Source organism: Tasmannia lanceolata, unplaced genomic scaffold (genome assembly GCF_043159265.1).
Source record: "Tasmannia lanceolata isolate RefF3 unplaced genomic scaffold, GAP_Taslan_0.1 ptg000015l, whole genome shotgun sequence".
NCBI lineage: Eukaryota > Viridiplantae > Streptophyta > Magnoliopsida > Canellales > Winteraceae > Tasmannia > Tasmannia lanceolata.
Window position 1 is genome coordinate 12,793,380 of NW_027518692.1, and position 20,408 is coordinate 12,813,787.

The window sequence follows — 20,408 nt, forward strand, 5'->3', positions numbered from 1 at the left end:
AAATAATTTCTATATATGAGTTCTATCATTGGTAGGCACTCTTTCGAAGCAGAATGATTTCTTGTGCCCATGAAAAAATGAGACGAACCAAACTAGTGTCAGGAGTAGACTTAGTCATTTTGAGGGAGATGAAGGGGGATATCAAGGCAAAAATGGGTAGGTGGCCTGGGGATTGGTTTTGCTCAATCTGTGATTACCACAACTTCAAATGGCGAAATCGGTGTCCGTGGTGTTATCAGGAGAAAAAGATAATTGCATCCCCAATTGTCCCAACTCCCGTTTTTTGTCACCCACAGAAGTCACCGGCTAGCGTCGGTGGTGAGGGACTTTGGTTGCCTGACTCCAGGGTGATCTTGACAACCGTTGAGTAAGGAATATTGGCTTTATCTATCTCGGGAAAGGAAGTGAAGATGCGAATAGTTATCTTAAAAGCATGCCTGATTGATAGGAGAAGGGCGATTAACGGGACTTTAGATCATCTCTGGCTTTGGGCTAAAAGATTTTGGGACATTCCCTCCCTTACGAGGCCCTGTGCCCTAGCGAAGGATGAAGTTCTCTTTATGTTTGAATCAGCAGACCTTGCTGCCAGGACACTAGCCAAGGAGCTTAAGGCCTGTGGAGACCAGCGGCTCTCTCTTTCTGCCTGGCATCGGGACTTTGTACAAAGAGCGGAAGAAATTTCGGTTAATTTTTATGGAATTCCGCTGCACGCATGGGCCACTTCTACTGTTGAAGCTTTAGGAAGCATCTTTGGTTCGGTCTAGGAAGTAAAGATGGAAGGAATCATGACCACTGTATGAATTATGTGTCGGCTAAAATTCTCACTCCTATCCCGGCCTTTCGTTCATCTTCGGATTTTGGGTGATTGTTTCACCATTGGAATCGAAGCTCACAAATCCCAATCAAGTTCGGATTCACCCAGCATTGACTCCCACCAAATGGCAAGCCTAAAACCTGATGTATCCGACGAATCCGCGGGTACCGGTTCGAGTGGCTGATTCTCCTGTGGGTCGAAATTTCGATTGTGCAAGACCGTTGGCGATCCCTGTCATGAGTCATGGTTTGTAGACTGACTGAAGGAACCCTTGCAGGAAGACCGTTGAGCTCTTGGGGCCCCTCCATTCAAATTCAAAATTCAAATCCCATCACCAATCAACAAAGAAGGGTGTGTTTCCCAAGGATCTCTCATCACGTCTCCCCCCCTGTAGTGACCGATGGAAAAGTTTCGGGATCTATGGTCAGTCGGTTGGAAAAAAGGGCTTTTTACCTGATCAGTCTGATGTACCCTTTGCACCAAAAGGGTTATTAGGGCAGGTGGGACCTACCCTCGATCGAGGACCTCAGCAAAATAGATCAGTTAAATCTAAGGATTTAGCCGGAATGAAAACAAAATCAAATAAGACCTTGGGCATTCTTAAAAATAGGACTCCTGGACCGCGCCCTACCGGAATGATCTCTAAGGTACGGAACTCTAAACTTTGCTCTCTGTGGAAGCGGAGAGTAGGTCAAGAACTCTCAGGGGTCCAATTTGGGGGGAGTTCATCTGCAAAGACCAAAATAACGAGGGCAAAATCTGACTACAATATTAAGCCACCTTCAGGAAATCATCCGAAGGAAAGAGTAGTTGAGTGGGGTTCAAATAATGTTCATCTTCCCCATCATCTTTCCACGGCATGCAAAGTCCTGGGGTGATTGGATAGAAAGGTCATTGGGGTTTCTCAAGCTTCTGCCGTTAATGAAGATGGATGGAAAGGAGTTTTTAGGGGATTGGGGGAATAAAAGGTAAAGCAAGCTAAAATGAAATGGAAGGACGAACATTTGGTGGGTCTCCTTATAGTCAGAGGTGGGGATCAGGGTGTAAAGGCGTCCTCGTATGAAGCAAACGATTGTGTAAGGCAATATTGGACTGAAAAGCGCTTGAAGCGAGGTTTTTTTCACAGTATCATTGAAAGTGGCAACGTGGAGTCGACGGTTTCCTCGAAACTGACGTTAGTCATGAATAGATATTCTGGAACATTAAAGGCGTCATTGGAAGTCGAAGTCGGATATTAGATATCTGTCAGGAACAAGCGATTGTATCTGGTCCCATAAATGTCTTACCATCGAAGTATGGAAAATCTTGTTTCACACGCAATCGTGGGAGGTGTGGGGACCGGCTATTGGCCATCATAGGCGGTCTCTCTCTTAAAAAGATGTCTTTTGGGATAATTCAGGAGATTTGAAAGAGAGAAGCCTTCGTTTTTTCCCTGAAAAACTAAAAAAAGAACAGCAGAATGATAACTCCTCCCTCCCTTCCAGTTCCTTGAATGGTCAAGCCACTAGCCGGAAAAGGAAATGGTCCACGGATCTCTCGGAGCTGGACGAGGCCCTTCGCAAGATGAAGGCGATGATTTACAACAAAGACAGGGCCTCTAGGTTTGCATCGACCCCCAGGGAAACTATTAAGGATTTTCTCAAAAGGCAATGGAAGTTGTTTAAGGAAGAGGCTCATCGGAAAGCGGAGGATCTTTTCCGTTTGACTGGGTCCTACAGTGTAAAGGAAACTCACGTGCCTTTGTACAAACACCCTTTATTCAACAAAACTTTGGCTAAAGAGAGGAGATTGCGGTGTCTTCGATGGGAGGCTGACAAAGCGGCGGGGATTCAAAAGTTGGAAGACATGATCGCTGCAAAAAAGTTATCTGAAGGGATGGATTCGGACCCTGAAGGATCCCTCTATCTTCCTGTCAAAAGAAGATGTGTTTGGCTTTGAGATTGAGTTTCTTCTGAGGGAGTTGGGAAAGTGTTCTTCTTGAAGGGGAGTTTATCTGGAATTGTTGACGGAATGTTTTGAGGATTGCTAGTAGTAGGTTGTCTTCAAGATCTCCGAGGAAGATCTAACAAGGAGTGAAGTTTTGTTTTATGGGGGATTTGTTTTCAAGATCTTCACTGGAAGATCGCAAAAGTTCTTTGGTAGTTTTATCAGGGTTTTTTTTTTTTAAATGACCTTCTAGGAAGGTTGCAGAAATTGGAATTTTTGGTTTGGAATGGTGGATGTAAAGGGAAGGGGATATGGGGAATAGTTTTTGGAATTTTTCTTTTTCAAGGCCCTGGAGTTATCTCGTAGGCCTTCATACGATGTAGTTCATGGGGGACTCCTGGTCCCTTTTTCATGTAATTTTCATATGAATTATTAATATATCTCCGTCACTTTTCAAAGGAAAAAAAATTCTTGTGCCCATGTGCCTAAAGCGTTCCATCAGCTTTTGAGGTATTGGTTAGGTACCTAACATTTCGTATCCGATACCAAATAAAACTATATAACTACAACTACAATCATAATAACAACAATACAACTAACCATCAACATTATTCACATATAATGGGTTTACACCCAGTTTGCAATTTGACCTTTTTTTTTCCTTGCAGTACACAATCTAAAAAGGCCAATTGTAAATCTGGTGTATACCAAACGCACCATAAACAATTTCTTCAAGTTTAATAAGAAATCTGAAATAGAGAAGATCGAGAGACTGATAAATTATAATACAACCACTAAATGAGCGAATTTAGAAGAAAGAAGAGGAAAGAAAGGAAAATGGAAGATACCTGTTATTCGGTGGAGAGAAAAATCTGAGAAGCTCTGTGACACCACTTACTGCTATCTTTAACAGAGGAGGTGTCTCCCTCTTGTCCTGCTGTCTATTCGATGAACACCAAATGCACCCATTCCTCTTCCGAACAGAAGGAAGGACAAAAATAAAAGGAAAATACTTTCAACAAATCCGAGAAATCTTATGTCACTAACAACTAATGAAAAAGAAGCCTTTTTAGGTGGGGAGTGAGCCAAAAGAAACTTACTCTGGGTCGGAGATTGAGTGTTGGGGGGCCAATACAACATATGGTGGCCATATCTCTCTCTCTCTCCCTCTCTCTTTCTCTCCCTCCTTAGACTCTACTGTTGTGTAAAGGGAAATGAGAACCAGCACAACTATGTTTTAATAATTGCACGAACCCAGCTTTTCTTTTCTTTTCTAATTTAGCTTGTGAGAGCTTTTTGGGGAACTGTAGTAACCTTTGCCAACTCTTTAAATCTTTAAATAAAGTCAAGATGGGTTTGAGAAAATATCAAAATATGGTTATGCTGATTTCATTTCCCTTCCCAAAAAATATGCCCTTAGCAGCAAATTTAAAAAAGAAAAGATATGTAGGTTTTTTCTTATCTTTTGTGAAAGACTCAGATTAATCTCACTTAAAAACAAGTTTTTTAATCTTAGCCCTTCAAAGAAGAGTGAACGGCTGATTTTGGGCAATGTACTAAGTCACGAATACCATGTTTTGATAATTGCACTAACTCAGCATGTGTTTCGTTATTGGGATTTTCCACTGTCCATCGTAGAAGGCATTTCATGGATGGCCTATTGCATGCGAGAGCATATTACGTTATTTGCTTGGTCGGCAGAGGGCCCATATTGTTTGGGTGATCCAAAGCATTCATTTGATAGGCCCTCACATATGGGGTGTGCACCAAAAATCAGCTTCAAAGGAACATTCTAGCTGCCTATTCTAGTGGGTTGCCTCATTAACCAACTTGCCTAATCTCCCACAAGAAGATCTAAAGGTGAGATCTACACCTAATCCAACGGTGGATCTCACATATTCTAACATGCCTCCTCAAACGTATATGGATTGAAAATCGATATACGTTTGATTACAATAAAAATCCCCAATATGAAAAATAAAAAATATCCCTTGATGTTATAATACCCTGATGTTGTTGATGAAACGTCTCTTGTTGATATGCCGCCAAGAGGGCTTATAAAAGCTAATGGATCATAGATCCCTGAGAAGACTCAAGCCTCAATGGGCGAGTAATAATGAGTCACTACGGACCAAGACAACATGGGTCGGTTTTAGAATACCAATCCTCATGGGAATTTGAAACTACTCTCTCGGGCACGCACCTCAAACCGATGCACCTCAACCGAGTAGAGCACTATTTCAGGCACGCACCTTAAGAAAAGGTACCTCAATTGAAATGCAAAAATGAATTGAAGAAAAAGAAAATAAGATGAGCGGCAACGAAAAGTTCGCGGCTAGGATAGGGCGAAATACGACAACACGGATTTTGTGGGAGTAAAAATATCAATTTTGGGGTTGTTTATTTTGGGCCTTCTAGAAAAATTGGTAATCATTCCAAGGGGGTGTCATTACAAATATTTGGGGTGTTATGTAAATGCAGCCAAGAAATTGAAACAAAAGGGCTGTAGGATTCAAAAATAAATAAAATGGGTGATATTTTCACACCTTTCATCCCCATCCCATCTCGTGAGAAACCCTCTCTGGCAAAGATTCAGATATCATGTCTTTTTCCATCTCTTCTCTAAAGGGTATAGATATCATGGAATATCATAGGAATTTCTCAAAGAGAGAAAAAATATCATCTCAAATGGCAACCAAAAAGGAGCATATGGTTTATTCCCAACAGAAATCCGAAACTGACTCACCGAAAATATGGGTCTTTTAGCTTGGACCGCATCTTCATCAATTAGTTTTGGAGAGATGTAACGACAGGGGCTTGTAGCAGGAAAGAATAAGATTTATAGAAGATTTGGGATGGGATGGTCGAACCAGTATATGATGATTGAAGAGCAGCAAGCCGAACAAAGTTTGATGAGATAAAACCAAACAAGGAAGAAGAACTAACGATTTACTTACTATGGCCGGGTAGAATTGAAGAAGATGATGAAAAGGTTGTGTTTGCAATGTCAATCGATTGGGGCCCGGCAGACGGTCGATCTAGCCGTCCGCCGGAGGACGAGCTCTGCGAGGTTGTGATCAGCACAGGGGCGGATCGACCCGCTTTGATACCATGAAGAATTTTAGAGATTTCTATTAATCTTGGATGATTTACATTAAGCACAAGGAGTGTTTTTATAGAACACTCAAATGATAAACATAGCAAGAGAATAAGATAATTATGGAAAGACAATATCCTAATCTAATTCACTTGCCTAATCTAACCCAACCAACCAATATAGCCTAATCAAATCAAATCTTCTAATCTCATATTTGATCTTGATTTGATTTCATTCTCTAATATCATGACACTTCAAACTGTAGAGGTAAAAAATGGATAGATTTGTGGAGGTTTATACCCATCCATCTTAACCTCCACAAATCGAAGGGTTGGGATGATCCTATGGAGCTGATTTTGGGTCACACCCATCCATGTTTGGGCCCATCAAATGAATGGTTTACATCACCCAAACAATGTGGGCACCCACTGTATTTCTGCCCAACCAAGCAAATAAGTTATCTGCTCAACCGAGCATAATCACTTTTCTGATTATTTCAAAATAGTAGGCACTTAAATGAATTGATTTCTGCAAAAAAAAAAATCCGATGAATAACGGAATTAGTTTTTGCAGTCTCCATACATAATGATAATATAATACATCCTGACAGCAAATTCGAAGACATGTGTTCCAACTAACTTTCCGATACAACCCACATTTCAGAAGCGCAGAGAAAACCTGTACATTACAGCTTTTGGACCTCAACTGCCAACTGCCACTCCAAGCATGATTGTAGCATAACAAGTTCCTTGGAAACAACCCTAACAATTGCTAAAAACTAGATAAGGTGTCATTTGGATGACTATAAATGGAAAGAAATCATTAGCATTACTCTCTTTCAGCTCAAAACTTGAATCATCTAGAGTTGCTTTTAGGCAAAGGACAGAACAAACGCTCCTGCGAAGAGGGAATATTACTTGTGTCCATAGTCTGAAGGTCATGTACAATCTGGGAGCGCCGTTCTTTTAAAAAGTTAAGCTGGTTTGTTAGCCTGGTTAATGCAGAAACGGTCAAACTTGTTCTCTGATATAGCCACAGGTACGAAGTTAGCTTGATCAATTCAGATGCTATTAAACAATTTTACAATACAATGTTGGGTTATCAAAAGGAAGGTGCAGAGATCACATTGAAAGCATTATTCTAGTAAAGTATGTTGTAGGCATGGATTTAATTTTCTTCTTTCTACCTTACTAATCTCTTTCTTTTTGGTTTAAATCCTTTCTTTCTTTCTTTTTGAGTCTATCCCTATCCACTCCATCCTAATTTTTGTCTTTTAATCTATATTCATTATATTCCATGTCTTTTATCTTGATCTCAAAGGTGCCCATCAAGTGTTTGGTGAAATGTCCAAGAAGGTTGTTGTGCCTTGAAGTTCTTTTCGTTGCAAGTTGAGGGCTTTCGGCCTCAACTTGAAGAGGAGTGTTGTAGGCCTCATGTAGTTCATAGGATGGAGTGGTGTGTTGTTAGTTGTTATTCCTCGTCTGTCTTGTTGTCTTCTCTAGTTGATGTTGTGTAACGCCCCGGATTTTTGGAAATACCAACTCGGTGCGTAGAAGAATATTACATCATCTTTCTCAAAAACTTTCATTATTCCCAAGATCTCAAATACAACAACTACGTTTAGAGGGTTTACAGAAATTAGGTCTAACTTATTACATCTTAATTCAAGACATAGTTGATACATATTTAAAACATATTTGTCCTTTAGAACAGTTCTGGATTCAACTCTAGCATTCCTCATCTTTCATCTATACTTCACCTGGGGGTTGGAACAATAAAACAAGGAAAAAAATGGGTGAGCTCAAATAGCCCAGTAGGGTATAAACAACAAGTGATGTAGAATTGTCAAGCTCATAAGAACATGATATTTTGTAGATAGGACATCTCACATTATAAACATGGAAAGAAAGAATAAGCATAACATACTTTCCAAACGTATAGAGAAAACTTACAGAAGTTGATATCAAGAATTATATATAGAATTATATATATATACTTCATTAAGCATAGATGCTTTCATTCATAGCCATATCTCGGCCCATTCATAGCCATACCTCGGCTCATAATCCTCTAGATTTACACTCTCTAGAGTCGTCTTTACCCACGTGCACATGGAGGACTATAACGCGTTCACCCGTCATCATATCATAACTCAGTCCATATTCAGAATTAGGGTATCACAAGATAAACTCTAAACATAAATATATCTCACGGAAACAAGTTTCGAGGATACAAAATAGAATTATAGCTTTATCAGTAAAATCATTTATCTGAAAGGAATGGGGTCTGAAAGAAAGGATCCTCCTTGGATTCTCATCAGTTGTGGATCTTAGAAGGATAGAAACTCTTATAGCAATTGCGTATAAAGAGAATCAAAGAATATGAAATATTCACATCCAGTATATCAAAAGAGAATCAATGGAAGAAAATCCTTACATATAGCAAAAGAGAATCAATGGAAGAAAACCCTTACATATAGCAAAAGAGAATCAATGGAAGAAAATCCTTACATATAGCAAAAGAGAATTAATGGAAGAAAACCCTTACATATAGCAAAAGAGAATCAATGGAAGAAAATTCTTACATATAGCAAAAGAGAATCAATGGAAGAAAATCCTTACATATAGCAAAAGAGAATCAATGGAAGAAAACCCTTACATATAGCAAAAGAGAATCAATGGAAGAAAATCCTTACATATAGCAAAAGAGAATCAATGGAAGAAAACCCTTACATATAGTTTTCCGGTCACAGGTTTGTTTGAGCTTACACCTTGGAGTGGATAACCTGTAAATATATTCTAATTTTATCAAATTCATGTTTTAAGGCAGTGTCCTTTCTGTCCAGGTAATGTCTATCTATGTCCAAAATAATGTTCCCTGTGTTCAGTGTTCTTTCTATTAAATTTTTAAGATCATGGGGCCCAGCATTCACTATTCATATGGACCCCACATGTTACTATTCATGTGGACCCCACAGTTTACTATGCTCAACAGTTCACCATTATCTGATTTAGTTTATTTCTTGGCTACTATGCTCAGCAGTTCGCCTTTCTTTGATTAAAGTTTACTTTACGGTTACTATGCTAGCATTTCACCGTTCAAATAAGATGGTAAAACTTGCATAATCTATAGCGAGTTATCGCCTCTTATGCATGCTTTATCCTAATATTTACATAGGTGGTAGAACCAACCATATTACCCATAATAAATACTTTAACTATCTATATGAAAGACTTACCTTGGTAGTGATGAAGTGGATTTCCTTTTCCTTCTCCTCTCTCTCTTTTTCCCTCTCTCTCTTACTCTTTCTTCTCTCTCGTTCTTTTTTCTCTCTCTCTTTTTTTTTCTTCTTCTTCTCTTCCTCTATTTATAGGTATTTTTTTCAACTGCAGTCTTAAATTCACAACTACTCTCTTAAATGCTTTTACAAAAATATAGGAATAGTAAAGGTATAAATAAATGAATAGTAAAGGCTGCTTGAATAGTAACAGGATGATTAATATTATTTAATTATTATTTTCGTCGGTGAAGCGCAACTACTCATTAATGATAGTGGTTGTGGAGTGACCCGCTTAACCAATGAGTTAATGAAAGTGGTTGCGGTGTGTCCTTCTGGTAGTGGTTCCCACTAGTGATGGGTCCTGCTGGCGTTGGGTCCTGTTATTTGTGGGTCCTGCTTGTTGTGGGTCCCACTGGTGGTAGGACCCGCTTGTGTGGGGCCCGCTGATGTGGGACCCACTGTTGGTGGGATCCGCTTGTGAATAGTACTCGGTGGGTCCTACTGTGAATAGTAATTTTGAATATAGTGAACTTGCATAGTATTTCTGCATAGTAATCTTACGTAGTATTTCTGCATAGTAATCTTGCATAGTGACTATTGTGAATAGTAATTATGAATAGTGACTATTGGTAACTTTTAATATGTGTAAGTATCTACTCATTTTTAGTTGACATTTGGGGCGGTGGTTTAGTGGTAGGAAGCCGTTCAATCCTCGCTCAGCGTTGGGTTCGAATCGCGTACGCCCCATTATGCCAGATGTCCTCATGCCCGATTAACTTGGGAAAAAATGAGTAATGGCCGATGATTACCCATCTATGAGGCCATTTTTATTTATTTGTATATATATATATATATATTTTACCGGTTATTACATGTTGTTCACCATTGTGGTCGTTTGGTTTCTTATTTGCATTGTTCGTCCTTTGCATTGTTCGTTGTTCCTTCTTCGTGTTCTTGGTTGGTTCCTTCTACACGTGTGTGTAGTTTCCTTTCGTAGTTTTACGCATTCATTTACAGTTTGCGTTGCAATCAACTTCTCATTGTCTGGTTATATGCCCGGTCGTTAGCGTGGCTTTCAGCCTTATCTCTTCAAGCGACATGTTTTTCGTCGTCTACCTTGTCTCTTCATACAACGGTGTCCCCCACCATTGGTTGGTTATCTTTTCAGGTGACGTATTGTCTGCCATCAACTTGGTCTCTCTAGAGGACGGTGTCCCCCATCGTTGGTTGGTTATCTCTTCAGGTGGCATAGTGTCTGCCATCGACCTTGTCTCTCCAGCCAACGATGTCTCCCGTCGTTGGTTGGTTATCTCTTCAGGCGACGCGTTGTCCGTTGTCGACCTTGTCTTTTCAGACGACAGTGTCTCCCATCGTTGGTTGGTTATCTCTTCAGGGGATGTGCTATCCGTCGTCCACCTTGTCTCTCCAGACGACAGTATCCCCTGTCTTTGGTTGGTTATATATTCATGTGACATGTTGTCCTCTGTCGACCTTGTCTCTCCAGACGACGGTGTTTCCTGTCGTTGGTTGGTTATCTCTTCAGCCGATGTGATGTCTGTCGTCGACTTTGTCTCTCCAGGCGACGGTGTCCCCCGCTGTTGGTTGATTATCGCTTCAGGAGATGTGCTATCCTCCTTCGACCTTGTCTTTTCAGACGACGGTGTCCCCATTGTTGGTTGGTTATCTCTCCGGGCGACGTGTTGTCCGCCGTCGTTGGTCAGTTATCTTCCTAGGCGACGTGTTGTCCGTTGTCGTTAGCTGGTTCCTCTCACCTTTCTAGTGATGGGAGCTCTTCTTCTATTGGCTTTGTGCTACTCTGCTGATGTCTTTGCTCTTGGTAATTCGTCGTTGCTCGTGTGCGTGCCTTTGGTGCTTATTTTGCTCGATGGATCGTTGTGATTTTCCTACCAAGATGCCTTTAACAAGTCAGATTTCGCGTACACAAATCATCACTTATTTGGCAGTTTTTACTGTCATTGTCTTGTTAGTTGTGCTCACAGACTAAAACTAGGAATCACATCAAGTGTCGAGGTTGTTGTGTGCATTTGTTATATGTAACATTGGCAGAATGACTTGTTGGGATTTAATCCCGACCTAGGTGGCCTCTACAATGATATACGTGTTAAATTGGTTGTAAAACCTCGAGCAAAATCGCTATACATTGCAGAAGAATAAACCATGTAGAACGAAAATTTTGCTCTAACCTAGGATTCCTAGGGACTAATTAATTTTAATATGATTTAATAAATACAAATATAAATACCTTATTTTGCTGATGAGAAGAAAAATGTCTGCGTGATCTACTCCTCGAAGATCTAATCGATGCGAAACCACAAGTTAAACCGATAGATTCCTTTTCTTTGCACAAAGGATCTTGTAAACAACTCTTTGTTACTTTATAACCTGATATAAATCAGATTATAACGTGGGAATATGTATTTTGATCAATGAAGTTTTGTTAGATGTTTGTCTTTGACTTAGAAAAGACAAAACTAGTTGATGGAATTGAAGAAGAAGAAGAGAAAGACTTTGAGATGTCTCTACCAATTTCCAACACATGGAATTATGGAAGAGCTCTTACAAACTCTATTTCTTTATCTTGTATTTATAGAGTTCTAATTTCCATATACACAACCCAAAGCTTCTAGAGAAATCTCACAAAACATGAAAACTAGCCACAGTTAGAAGCTCCAATTTGGAAACAAGCTAGTTGGCTTTTTCAAAATAATGTGGGAGTGTCTTTAGAAATTCTTGGACTTTTAGAAATCCCTAAATTGAGTTTTTTCGAAGTAAAAAACATGGTTGCTTTATTGGATAAAAACAAGCCCAAAAATATCTCACACATTGTTTCCTTTTTCAACATTCCCGCCATAAGCCTGTAGGTCAAATTTCGACCTCATTTTTGGACAAGTAAATGGCCGAATTAGAAAAAATCACAAACTACAAAGTTGTAGATCTTTCAAAATCTTTCGAAACGAGTATTTATATTAATTTTTGACAAGATATGAGTAAGTTATTACTGTTTTAGTAAAACCAGTCTATAAGCTAAACTTACAATTATTTATTTAATTCTTTTAATTAAATAAACATATTTCCTCTCATCTAAAGGGATAAAAAGCTCCATCCATATTTTTCTATAATTCCCAAAATACCCTTATGGTTTATACTTAACCATTTTGGTATTCCCAATGTATCCCATAGTGCATATACACTATATACATTGTATATATCCTTTCAATGCATCCAATGCCACGAAACTAGTTCGTGTAAGCAACATAAAAAATGTGGGACCTCTATCTAATAGATAATAATAGGTCAATCGAGTAGTGAGTGGGATCGTAGCAGGGATTCGACGGTAGATCCTGCAGAACCCACAAGTGGGCCCCACTACGATTATTGCTCCGTAGCCAATGCTACAATCGCATTGAGTGAGTGGCCTCCATCAAGACGTAACCTTGAAGATAACAGTCAAATCATCATAGGGAATCATATCAAATGTGCAAGTCCTTTCTCCAAGTCCACATCTACTAAGTTGAGTCCTACGGGGGGTGGGCATCAACTACCCCCTGGGCTCACTCACAGTATACCTTTTAGTCAAGCAGTGTCGGCCCGCAAATGCATTTGCTGAAAATATTTCAAAAACTTATTTTGTGAAATCCTTTTGATAAATATTTTATCAAATCCACATAGCCAGGTATTTTTCCAGGCCTACGGCTTTGACCAAAACCGTAGATGTTATCCTATGAAATAGGCGGAGAATTCCATGTCGGGTATCACTATTGACCTCAAAGGTTTGTCCAATACTCTAGTACTACCCTGTAGTGACTCCAAGAGAATCATGGTTAGATAGACCAAGAATGAGAGACTCGCCAACAGACCAATATGACCCCTCTGGTCAAAGGACATGTAAAGGGTCCTGTCTGGTAGAATAACTCAACTATCTCTTGTCCACAAGCTATTCTAATGTTATCCCGTTCAGTACGCAATTTTATTGTCATACACATTCTATCTTGCTTAGGGTCCACTACCCGAGTGATTGAGATAAGTCACTCCACATCTCGTGCATGTTGGCAAGATAGATGCTAGTTGTATACAGGAGGAAGTGTCTAACCTCAACTCCAACTAGGAACTATTAAGGTCTGCAAAGAACCAGAATCTCATATCTCCTTGCTCCCTAGGATCTGTGAATCCATGAGCATGGGTTTCCTACTTTGCTACCTAATGACAAATACGTGTTAATAACAAGTAACATGTCACACATATTTAACTTATAGTTACCCATTAATTGTCATTAAAAGAAACTTTTATTGATTAACATGCGAAATATACTGGGTTTTAGGGCACCTACTTTAATAATACGGCTAGGATAAAATGGTGATAAAAACAACCTAACTGTTTTGATGAAAACAGATACGGGATTTTACAAAGTGGAAAACATGAACGTATATTGAGGGGGAGATCGCGGGGGGTAGTTTGTGTGGTGTGGAGCCTAACCACACTCTCCCAAATCCTCTATAAAACAGATCCTCAAGGTCCCTTGCTTGCATACCATAAGTTGTGTCATCCCTCTTTTATTACGGATTTGCTAGTGTCCATCACATAAGGCATTTCGCGGATTGTCTGTTGCATCTAAAAGAAGCCACAAAGGTTCACTTTTGAGCAGATTTTGTCTTGGAACCTTTGAGCAGATTTTGTCTTCATCCACGAGGTGCCTGCTGTCAGATGCAACAAACCATTTGAGAAATGCCTTATGCGATGGACGCTAGCAAATCTCCTTTTATTATCCTCTATAATACCAATCCTCAAGGTCCCCTTCGCCCACCGTAAGTTGCATCACCTCTCTTTTTATAGGGTAGGCTCACTTTTCAGCAGATTTTGTTTTATTCATCTGAGGTGTCTGCGCTAACATCCAACCTTGGTCTGCCAAAAGCCTTTTTGTGATTGTCCCTAGCAAAATCCCTTGTTTACAATGGGATCAAAATAATGTTGGCCCCTTCATGATGTTCTATAAGATTAATCAGTCTTGCATATACATCCAACAATCACTAGGATTGATTTAACAGACATGGTGGCCCCATGTCCCTCATGAGACCAAAAATTTACCCATTTACTATCCATCCTAAAAGTGACTTTTATAGATACCGACTCTATAATAAAATGATAAAACAAATCAATCTAATTTCTGTAACATGGAAATCTACCCATTCACAGTTGGGCCCATCATAATCAACGGCATAGATTAAACCCAGCTAGCTTTTGTGTTCCACAGTTACAAAACACTAGTCTGTTGACTCTGTTCCCTCATCAGACAACGTCATCACCTTCTTTGTAAACTCTCTTCTCAAACAACCCACCTGCAAACCCTAACAAAATCCTTCCATGGTGGAATCAAACAAACCCAACCTCAAAATCATAGCCGGAGCCGATGACTTAGGCTGTACCCTCAAAGACTCGCTCGTCACCCACCTCCGATCCCTCAACATCGACGTAGAAGACATCGGCACCGGAAAATACTACTCCGTCGGCCAAGAAATCGGCCGCCGGATAAGCTCCGGCCCCAATTCCGGCCAAGAAACTCGAGGCCTTGTCGCTTGCGGCACCGGAGTCGGAGTCTCGATCTTCGCCAACAAATTCCCCGGTGTCTATGCGGCCACCTGTGAATCCGTAGAAGAAGCCCTAAACACCCGATCTATAAACAACTGTAACGTTCTTGCCGTTGGAGGGATGAAAACTGACCCAAAAGAGGGTATTAAAATCCTTGAAGCTTGGCTAAAAACCCCCTTCAAAGCCCCTTGCCCTGCTTCAGATTCTAAACCCTGGCCAGATGAGATTAGTACTTTTTTGGATAATTCAATTGGTGAGATGGCTAAGATTCCTGATCAACGGTTTGGATCTTGCGCGATTTGCTGTTTGGCGAAAACTAGGGTTTTTGAGCCGGTTGAGATTATGCCGGGTGGGGAGATGAAGATTGTGAGGGAGAGTCCGACGTCGGCGATTGTTAGGTTTAAGGCTGGGAGTGTGGAGCCCGCACATCATCATAAGTTTGGGCATGATTTGGTGGTGATGAAGGGGAGTAAGAAGGTGTGGAATTTAAGTAAGAAGGAGAGTTATGAATTGGGTGTGGGGGATTATCTGTTTACGCCTGCGGGTGATATTCATAGGGTGAAGTATTTTGAGGATACTGAGTTTTTCATTAGGTGGGATGGGGATTGGGATATTTTCTTGGATGAGGATCTGAGTGCTGCTGCTGCTGCAATTGAGAAGGATTCTTGAGGTGGGTCCTTTTTGCTTGATGTGGATTTGCTGTTGTTTTGTTTGTACTACTTGTGTTTGTTGAATGGCTGTGTTCTTGCTCTTGATTTGCTGTTGTTTTGTACTACTTGTGGTTGTTGAATGGTGATGTTCTTGCTGTGTTCAAAACATACTAAGCTTGATAAATTTCATGTAAGGTGTTTAGGGGGGAAATGCAAGAAATGAAAACATCTATCAAGAGTAAAACTAAATGTTAAAGAAGGGTCGTTGAAAGTCAGTATGAAGCATGTAATAAGAATCATTGGAAGCGAACAGGAAATATATAAAGAGCAGAGTTATAGTAGGATTGGGTTAATGCAGGTAAATAAGCCTCATTTGAAGCGAACAAGAAATGTATATAACGAGCAGAGTTATAGTAGGTTTGGGTTAATTCAGGTAAGGATTATGTAATAGTAGGTTTGGGTTAATGCGGGTAAGGATTATGTAATAGTAGGTTTGGGTTAATGCTGGTAAGGATTACAAGCGATAAAGACTTCACAACTGATTAGAGTTACACGTTTTAGGGATTTGTAATTTCATATACTTTATTCATGTAGATATAAGGTTATTCTTTTGTAAAAGATTCATATAAGTTTCATTTAAAACTTAAGGATTGCTTTTTATTGGTAAAGAATTTCATTAATATAAAAAAAGAACAAAGGGCCCGCACCCAGACCGAGATGGACAACATACTCAAACTCAACTAAGCCTTTGTCCCAAACTAGTTGGGGTCGGCTATGGACAACATAAGATGAGTTTTAAAATTTCTATTTACTTATCATTTGACATTATCAAAGGAAGAAGGCACTCTTTTGGAAAAAATAATCACCTAAATATGAAAGCATATTTTTAATTAAGTGAAAACGAGTAGGAAGCGTGAGGGAAGCACATTTCTCCCGGGGACTCTCTTGTATTTTGTCATTTCTTTTTTCTTTTGTATTGACCATCTCGGGTCGTGGTTGTTCCCTTGTTTTCTCTTTAATAAAAGTATCTTACCATTCAAAACAATAAAAATAAAGGATCTTTAAAAAAAATAAAGGAGGTTTTATGGTTTTGCGTAAGCAAACCTAAATATCTATATGGCTTATGGTAGACCTTACAAAAGACGAGATGAGAAAAGATAGAGAAAGCTTGAGATGTGTGAAAAGTGACAGTGGTTTCACTTGGATGTTGGGTTCTCTTATGTTGATCTTCAGTGTTATTAGAGTTGAATGTATAAGGATTGGGTTAAGGGATTTATGATTATCCCATTGTAATCGCTTGAGCTTTGTTGCTCATAGTAGACAATGGCTTCTCTTTTGTGGATGTAGACAATTTTGTCAAAACCATGTAAAACCTCGTGCATCTTTGTGCTTGTGGTTTATTTACTATTTTAATTGTATATGTGCCTTTTAGAGCAGGGAAGGCATGATGGATTTTTTTACAACAGTTTGCCTTATTGGCTTCTGGTGTCATAGACTGCTATTTTTATGTTGAAGAAGTTAGATAAACACATAAGTCTGTCGGCCGAACCAAATTGCATTATTGGCTTATCTTTCCATTCGACCATTTGAAAATCATTATTGAAAGTGAGTGATTTTCTTTGTTCTGTTAAGTTTTCAGTGATGTTTCAGTAGGGGAAAAATGCTGGACCAAAGTTTTCAGGGATGTTTCAGTAGGGAAGAAAATGCTGAACCAAATTAGCTATTAATTAATGCCATGTTAATTTCCCCTGCACCATTTGATGCCTAATGTATGAGATGGGGCTAAAGTTATTGATGATTTTAACTGCACATAGTTGTAAGAAGTAGGTTGCTGAAATCTATTCATGCAAAAAATGCTGAACATCAAGCATTGAAATCATAAATAATGAAATTTTTTGGTATGTGGGTTTACCATATGTGATTGCAAAACTAAACTGAAAAGAGTTGAGCACGAAGAAACTGGTTTTTGATCACGAAAACATCTCTAACTTCTCAGAGTTGTTTTTTCCTTCCTTTTAAGACAATGAACTTCACATCCCTAAAATCTCGGGTCCTATGTAGAAATCATTACCTATATGTGTCTTGAAGCTACACATACAAGTCAGCTTCTCCCACCAGATTCCACCAGATTCCACCTAACCCTGGAAACTCATGTGTAACATGGCTGCCGTGACTCTGCCAAAAAAATGATTTTATATGGGATTGAAGGGCAGTTTTGTTGAAAAAGTTTGATGCAGTATATAGAGACTTCTAAGAGAAAATTTTCAATAAGTTAAATGCTTTTGTAACTTTATAATTTTCAATGACTAATTGGGAAATACTTTCTGCATTAAGAATTTATGGGCCAAAACCCCGTGCTTGAATCTAATATACAGGCTTTCCCCTGTTAAGTCAAAGAACATCATTATTAGAATTGCTTTGAGACCAAGGATTTGAATTGAAACTCCAACTGCCATCCAACTACCCAAAATAGACAAAATATAAGTTCATATCTAATGCATGATTTGGATGCATAAACTATTTAAATGGGTTACTTCTGTCTACTTTTCTATTGAGCTAAAGTGTCCAAATCCATCCACTCCTAAAGAAGAGACCAAGTATTTGAATTGAAACTCCAACCGCCACCCAACTACCCAAAATAGACAAAGCAAAAATCAGAACAAAAAAACTTCCACTAGTATCTTGTTTGTATTTTACAAATGACCACTGGTTTTCAAGCATGTGAAGCCATGGATGGAGGTTTGGAAGAAGGGTTCTTCTCAATTTAGAGACATGAAAGTCCAGTATAAAAAGGCCTTCTGCTATGTCTAACTACACAGATAGTAAAGAAAATAAAAAGGTCTGTATACGTAAATAAATATTATGTACATGGAAGCTCTCATTTTACTTTGTGGGCATAAGAAGCCTCATTGTTTAGCTGGCAAGGAAGGTGTTTGTGACTCCACTAGGATTGACCACAACACGTGAACATCTTCGTATGGGCAGGATTTCACATCTTCGTAGAGAATGTATATCCCTCTACCTGAAAACAAAACAACAAAAACCATGAGAAAATGTTGTAAAAATAAAAAAAAATGAATGAAAATGTTGTAAAGAAGGAAAAAAATGAATGAATGAATGAAAATGGACGGCCATGATCCACAGATTGAGAACTTGAGCTTATGAATAACATAAATGGTACAGAACAGAAGAGAAAGAAGATGAATAGCCAATAACAAAGAAGCACGAAATAAGATGATTGAATTAAAAATGAAGAATTTTGGGAGGTGTGTTTGAAGCAAAACTCTGCTAAAAAGAGAGAAAAAGTTTGAAGCAAAACCATGCTAAAAAGAAGAAAAAGAAAGCAATGGAAGTAGATAGTAGTGATGCATGACTGAGTGAATGACGTTTTGGGGAAGATGGCTTTTGAGCAAAACCATTTTAGAAAAAAAGAAAAAAACAAGACTAGAGATAGATGGCAATAATGCATGGATGCAATGAATCAAGTATTTATGTAATGCGTTTGAAGGAAAGAAGCATGAAAAGCTGCAAGCTATTACAGTATGGTAAAACTATAGTGAGAAGAGACTTCTAAAAAATATGGATTACTCTTTTTATGGGCTGAATGCGCTCGAACCCATAGCTTCTTCAAAGGGGAGAGGAGGGATTGCAGCCACCCCATTTGCAGAAGTGGGTGTGTTTCATGATAGGTGAGGGGAGGAAATAGAGATGGTGGAGGGAGAGGAGAGAGAGACTGTTGGTTTGCTTAGACAGGGGTGAAGTCTAGAGCACCGTTCCTACCACATTTGTGAATCTAATCATGCATAACATATCCTCTTGTTGCCATGTCATTTTCCACCTTTTTCCCTTGTAGCACAAGCTGCAAACCCTTAAGCCATTTCACCCTATCAAACCCTCTATCCTTCTTCTCAACGTTCCTTGTATCTCAAGCCATATGCTCTATTTCCCCATTTCTCAACATGAGATCAGCGTGTCTCTTTCTCTCTTTGGTCCACCTCTTGTTTTTCAATAAAACATGCCAAAGTGTCTCTCACAATAATAATTTTTTGGGAGATGATATTTTCACCCCCCTGCAGTACGCATTCCCCCCCATAACATGAACACTGGGCAACTTTAACGCTTTTTTGACGTCAAATCGTGTTAAAAGTGGGGCGAATGCGTACTTGTGTGTGTGAGTGGGTAAAATTGTCATCGCCCCTTTTTTTTTTTTTTTTTTTTTTTAGAAAAAAAAGCTGATGGTATTCTGCTTTGCGGAACAAATAGTAGTTGTTGACTTGTTGTACAAGTAACTGCGTTCATATTTTTTTGGGAAATTTTATCAGCACGACTCTATTTTGATGAGGGCACTCCTCACTTTATTCAAAGTACAGGTATTGCCTGAACAATAGGATGATCCAAACCGTCCATTAGATGGGCCACAGTCTAAATAGGTTGTGCCCCAAAAATTATTTCCATAGGTTGATCCTAACCCTCCGATCTGTAGAGGGTTAGGATCAACCCTCTAACAATCAGATCGGAGGGTTAGGATCAACCTATGGAAATGATTTTTTGGGGCGCAACCTATTAAGGCTGTGGTCCATCTAATGGACGGTTTGGATCATCCTATGGTGGGAGCCATACCGTACCTTTAATAAGATGAGGAGTGCCCTCATCGAAATACAGTAGTGCTTCGAAGAAGTTTATTTTCAAACAAAAATATTTAATTTATTCTCGTCGGGGTCCTTCCCTAACCCCAGCTTACCCATCAAAAAAAAAAAAAGTTTATTTTCAAACATGTCACTATGATTAAGTAACTGCATTCATTTGCCCAAAAAGAAAACCATATGGCCCATATGAATGTTCTCTCCTGTCCCATTTGAGTAAATGCTACTTAGAAGGATACTTGGTAGTATTGCTGATCATTGAATAAAAAAAGCCCATGTGGTTCTCACTACCCAAATGGATGTTTATGAAAACATTAATATTTGGACTTTACTGGGATAAACTTGCAATTAGGTTGGAAAATTGAGTAGAAATGAAGCGAATGAATTTGAAGTT

The 20,408-nt window shown here is 39.2% G+C and overlaps 1 protein-coding gene and 1 long non-coding RNA gene across 2 annotated transcripts; one reads left to right on the forward strand and one right to left on the reverse strand.

Moving 5' to 3' along the window:
• The first annotated feature begins 14,384 nt into the window (after positions 1-14,384).
• On the forward strand, positions 14,385-15,539 carry DRT102 (DNA-damage-repair/toleration protein (DRT102)). Its single transcript, XM_077355064.1, has one exon. The coding sequence runs from the start codon at positions 14,497-14,499 to the stop codon at positions 15,388-15,390; it is 894 nt and encodes a 297-aa protein (XP_077211179.1). The 5' UTR covers positions 14,385-14,496; the 3' UTR covers positions 15,391-15,539.
• Positions 15,540-18,025: 2,486 nt separating this feature from the next.
• On the reverse strand, positions 18,026-19,352 carry LOC143846394 (uncharacterized). Its single transcript, XR_013234756.1, has 2 exons — positions 18,960-19,352; positions 18,026-18,393 (listed from the first exon to the last, which is right to left on the reverse strand). It is a non-coding gene; the product is annotated as an uncharacterized LOC143846394 (long non-coding RNA).
• Positions 19,353-20,408: the final 1,056 nt, after the last annotated feature.

What these genes read in the sequence shown, in the direction of transcription:
- DRT102 (XM_077355064.1), top strand. Translation starts at nt 14,497, where the DNA reads ATGGTGGAATCAAACAAACCCAACCTCAAAATCATAGCCGGAGCCGAT.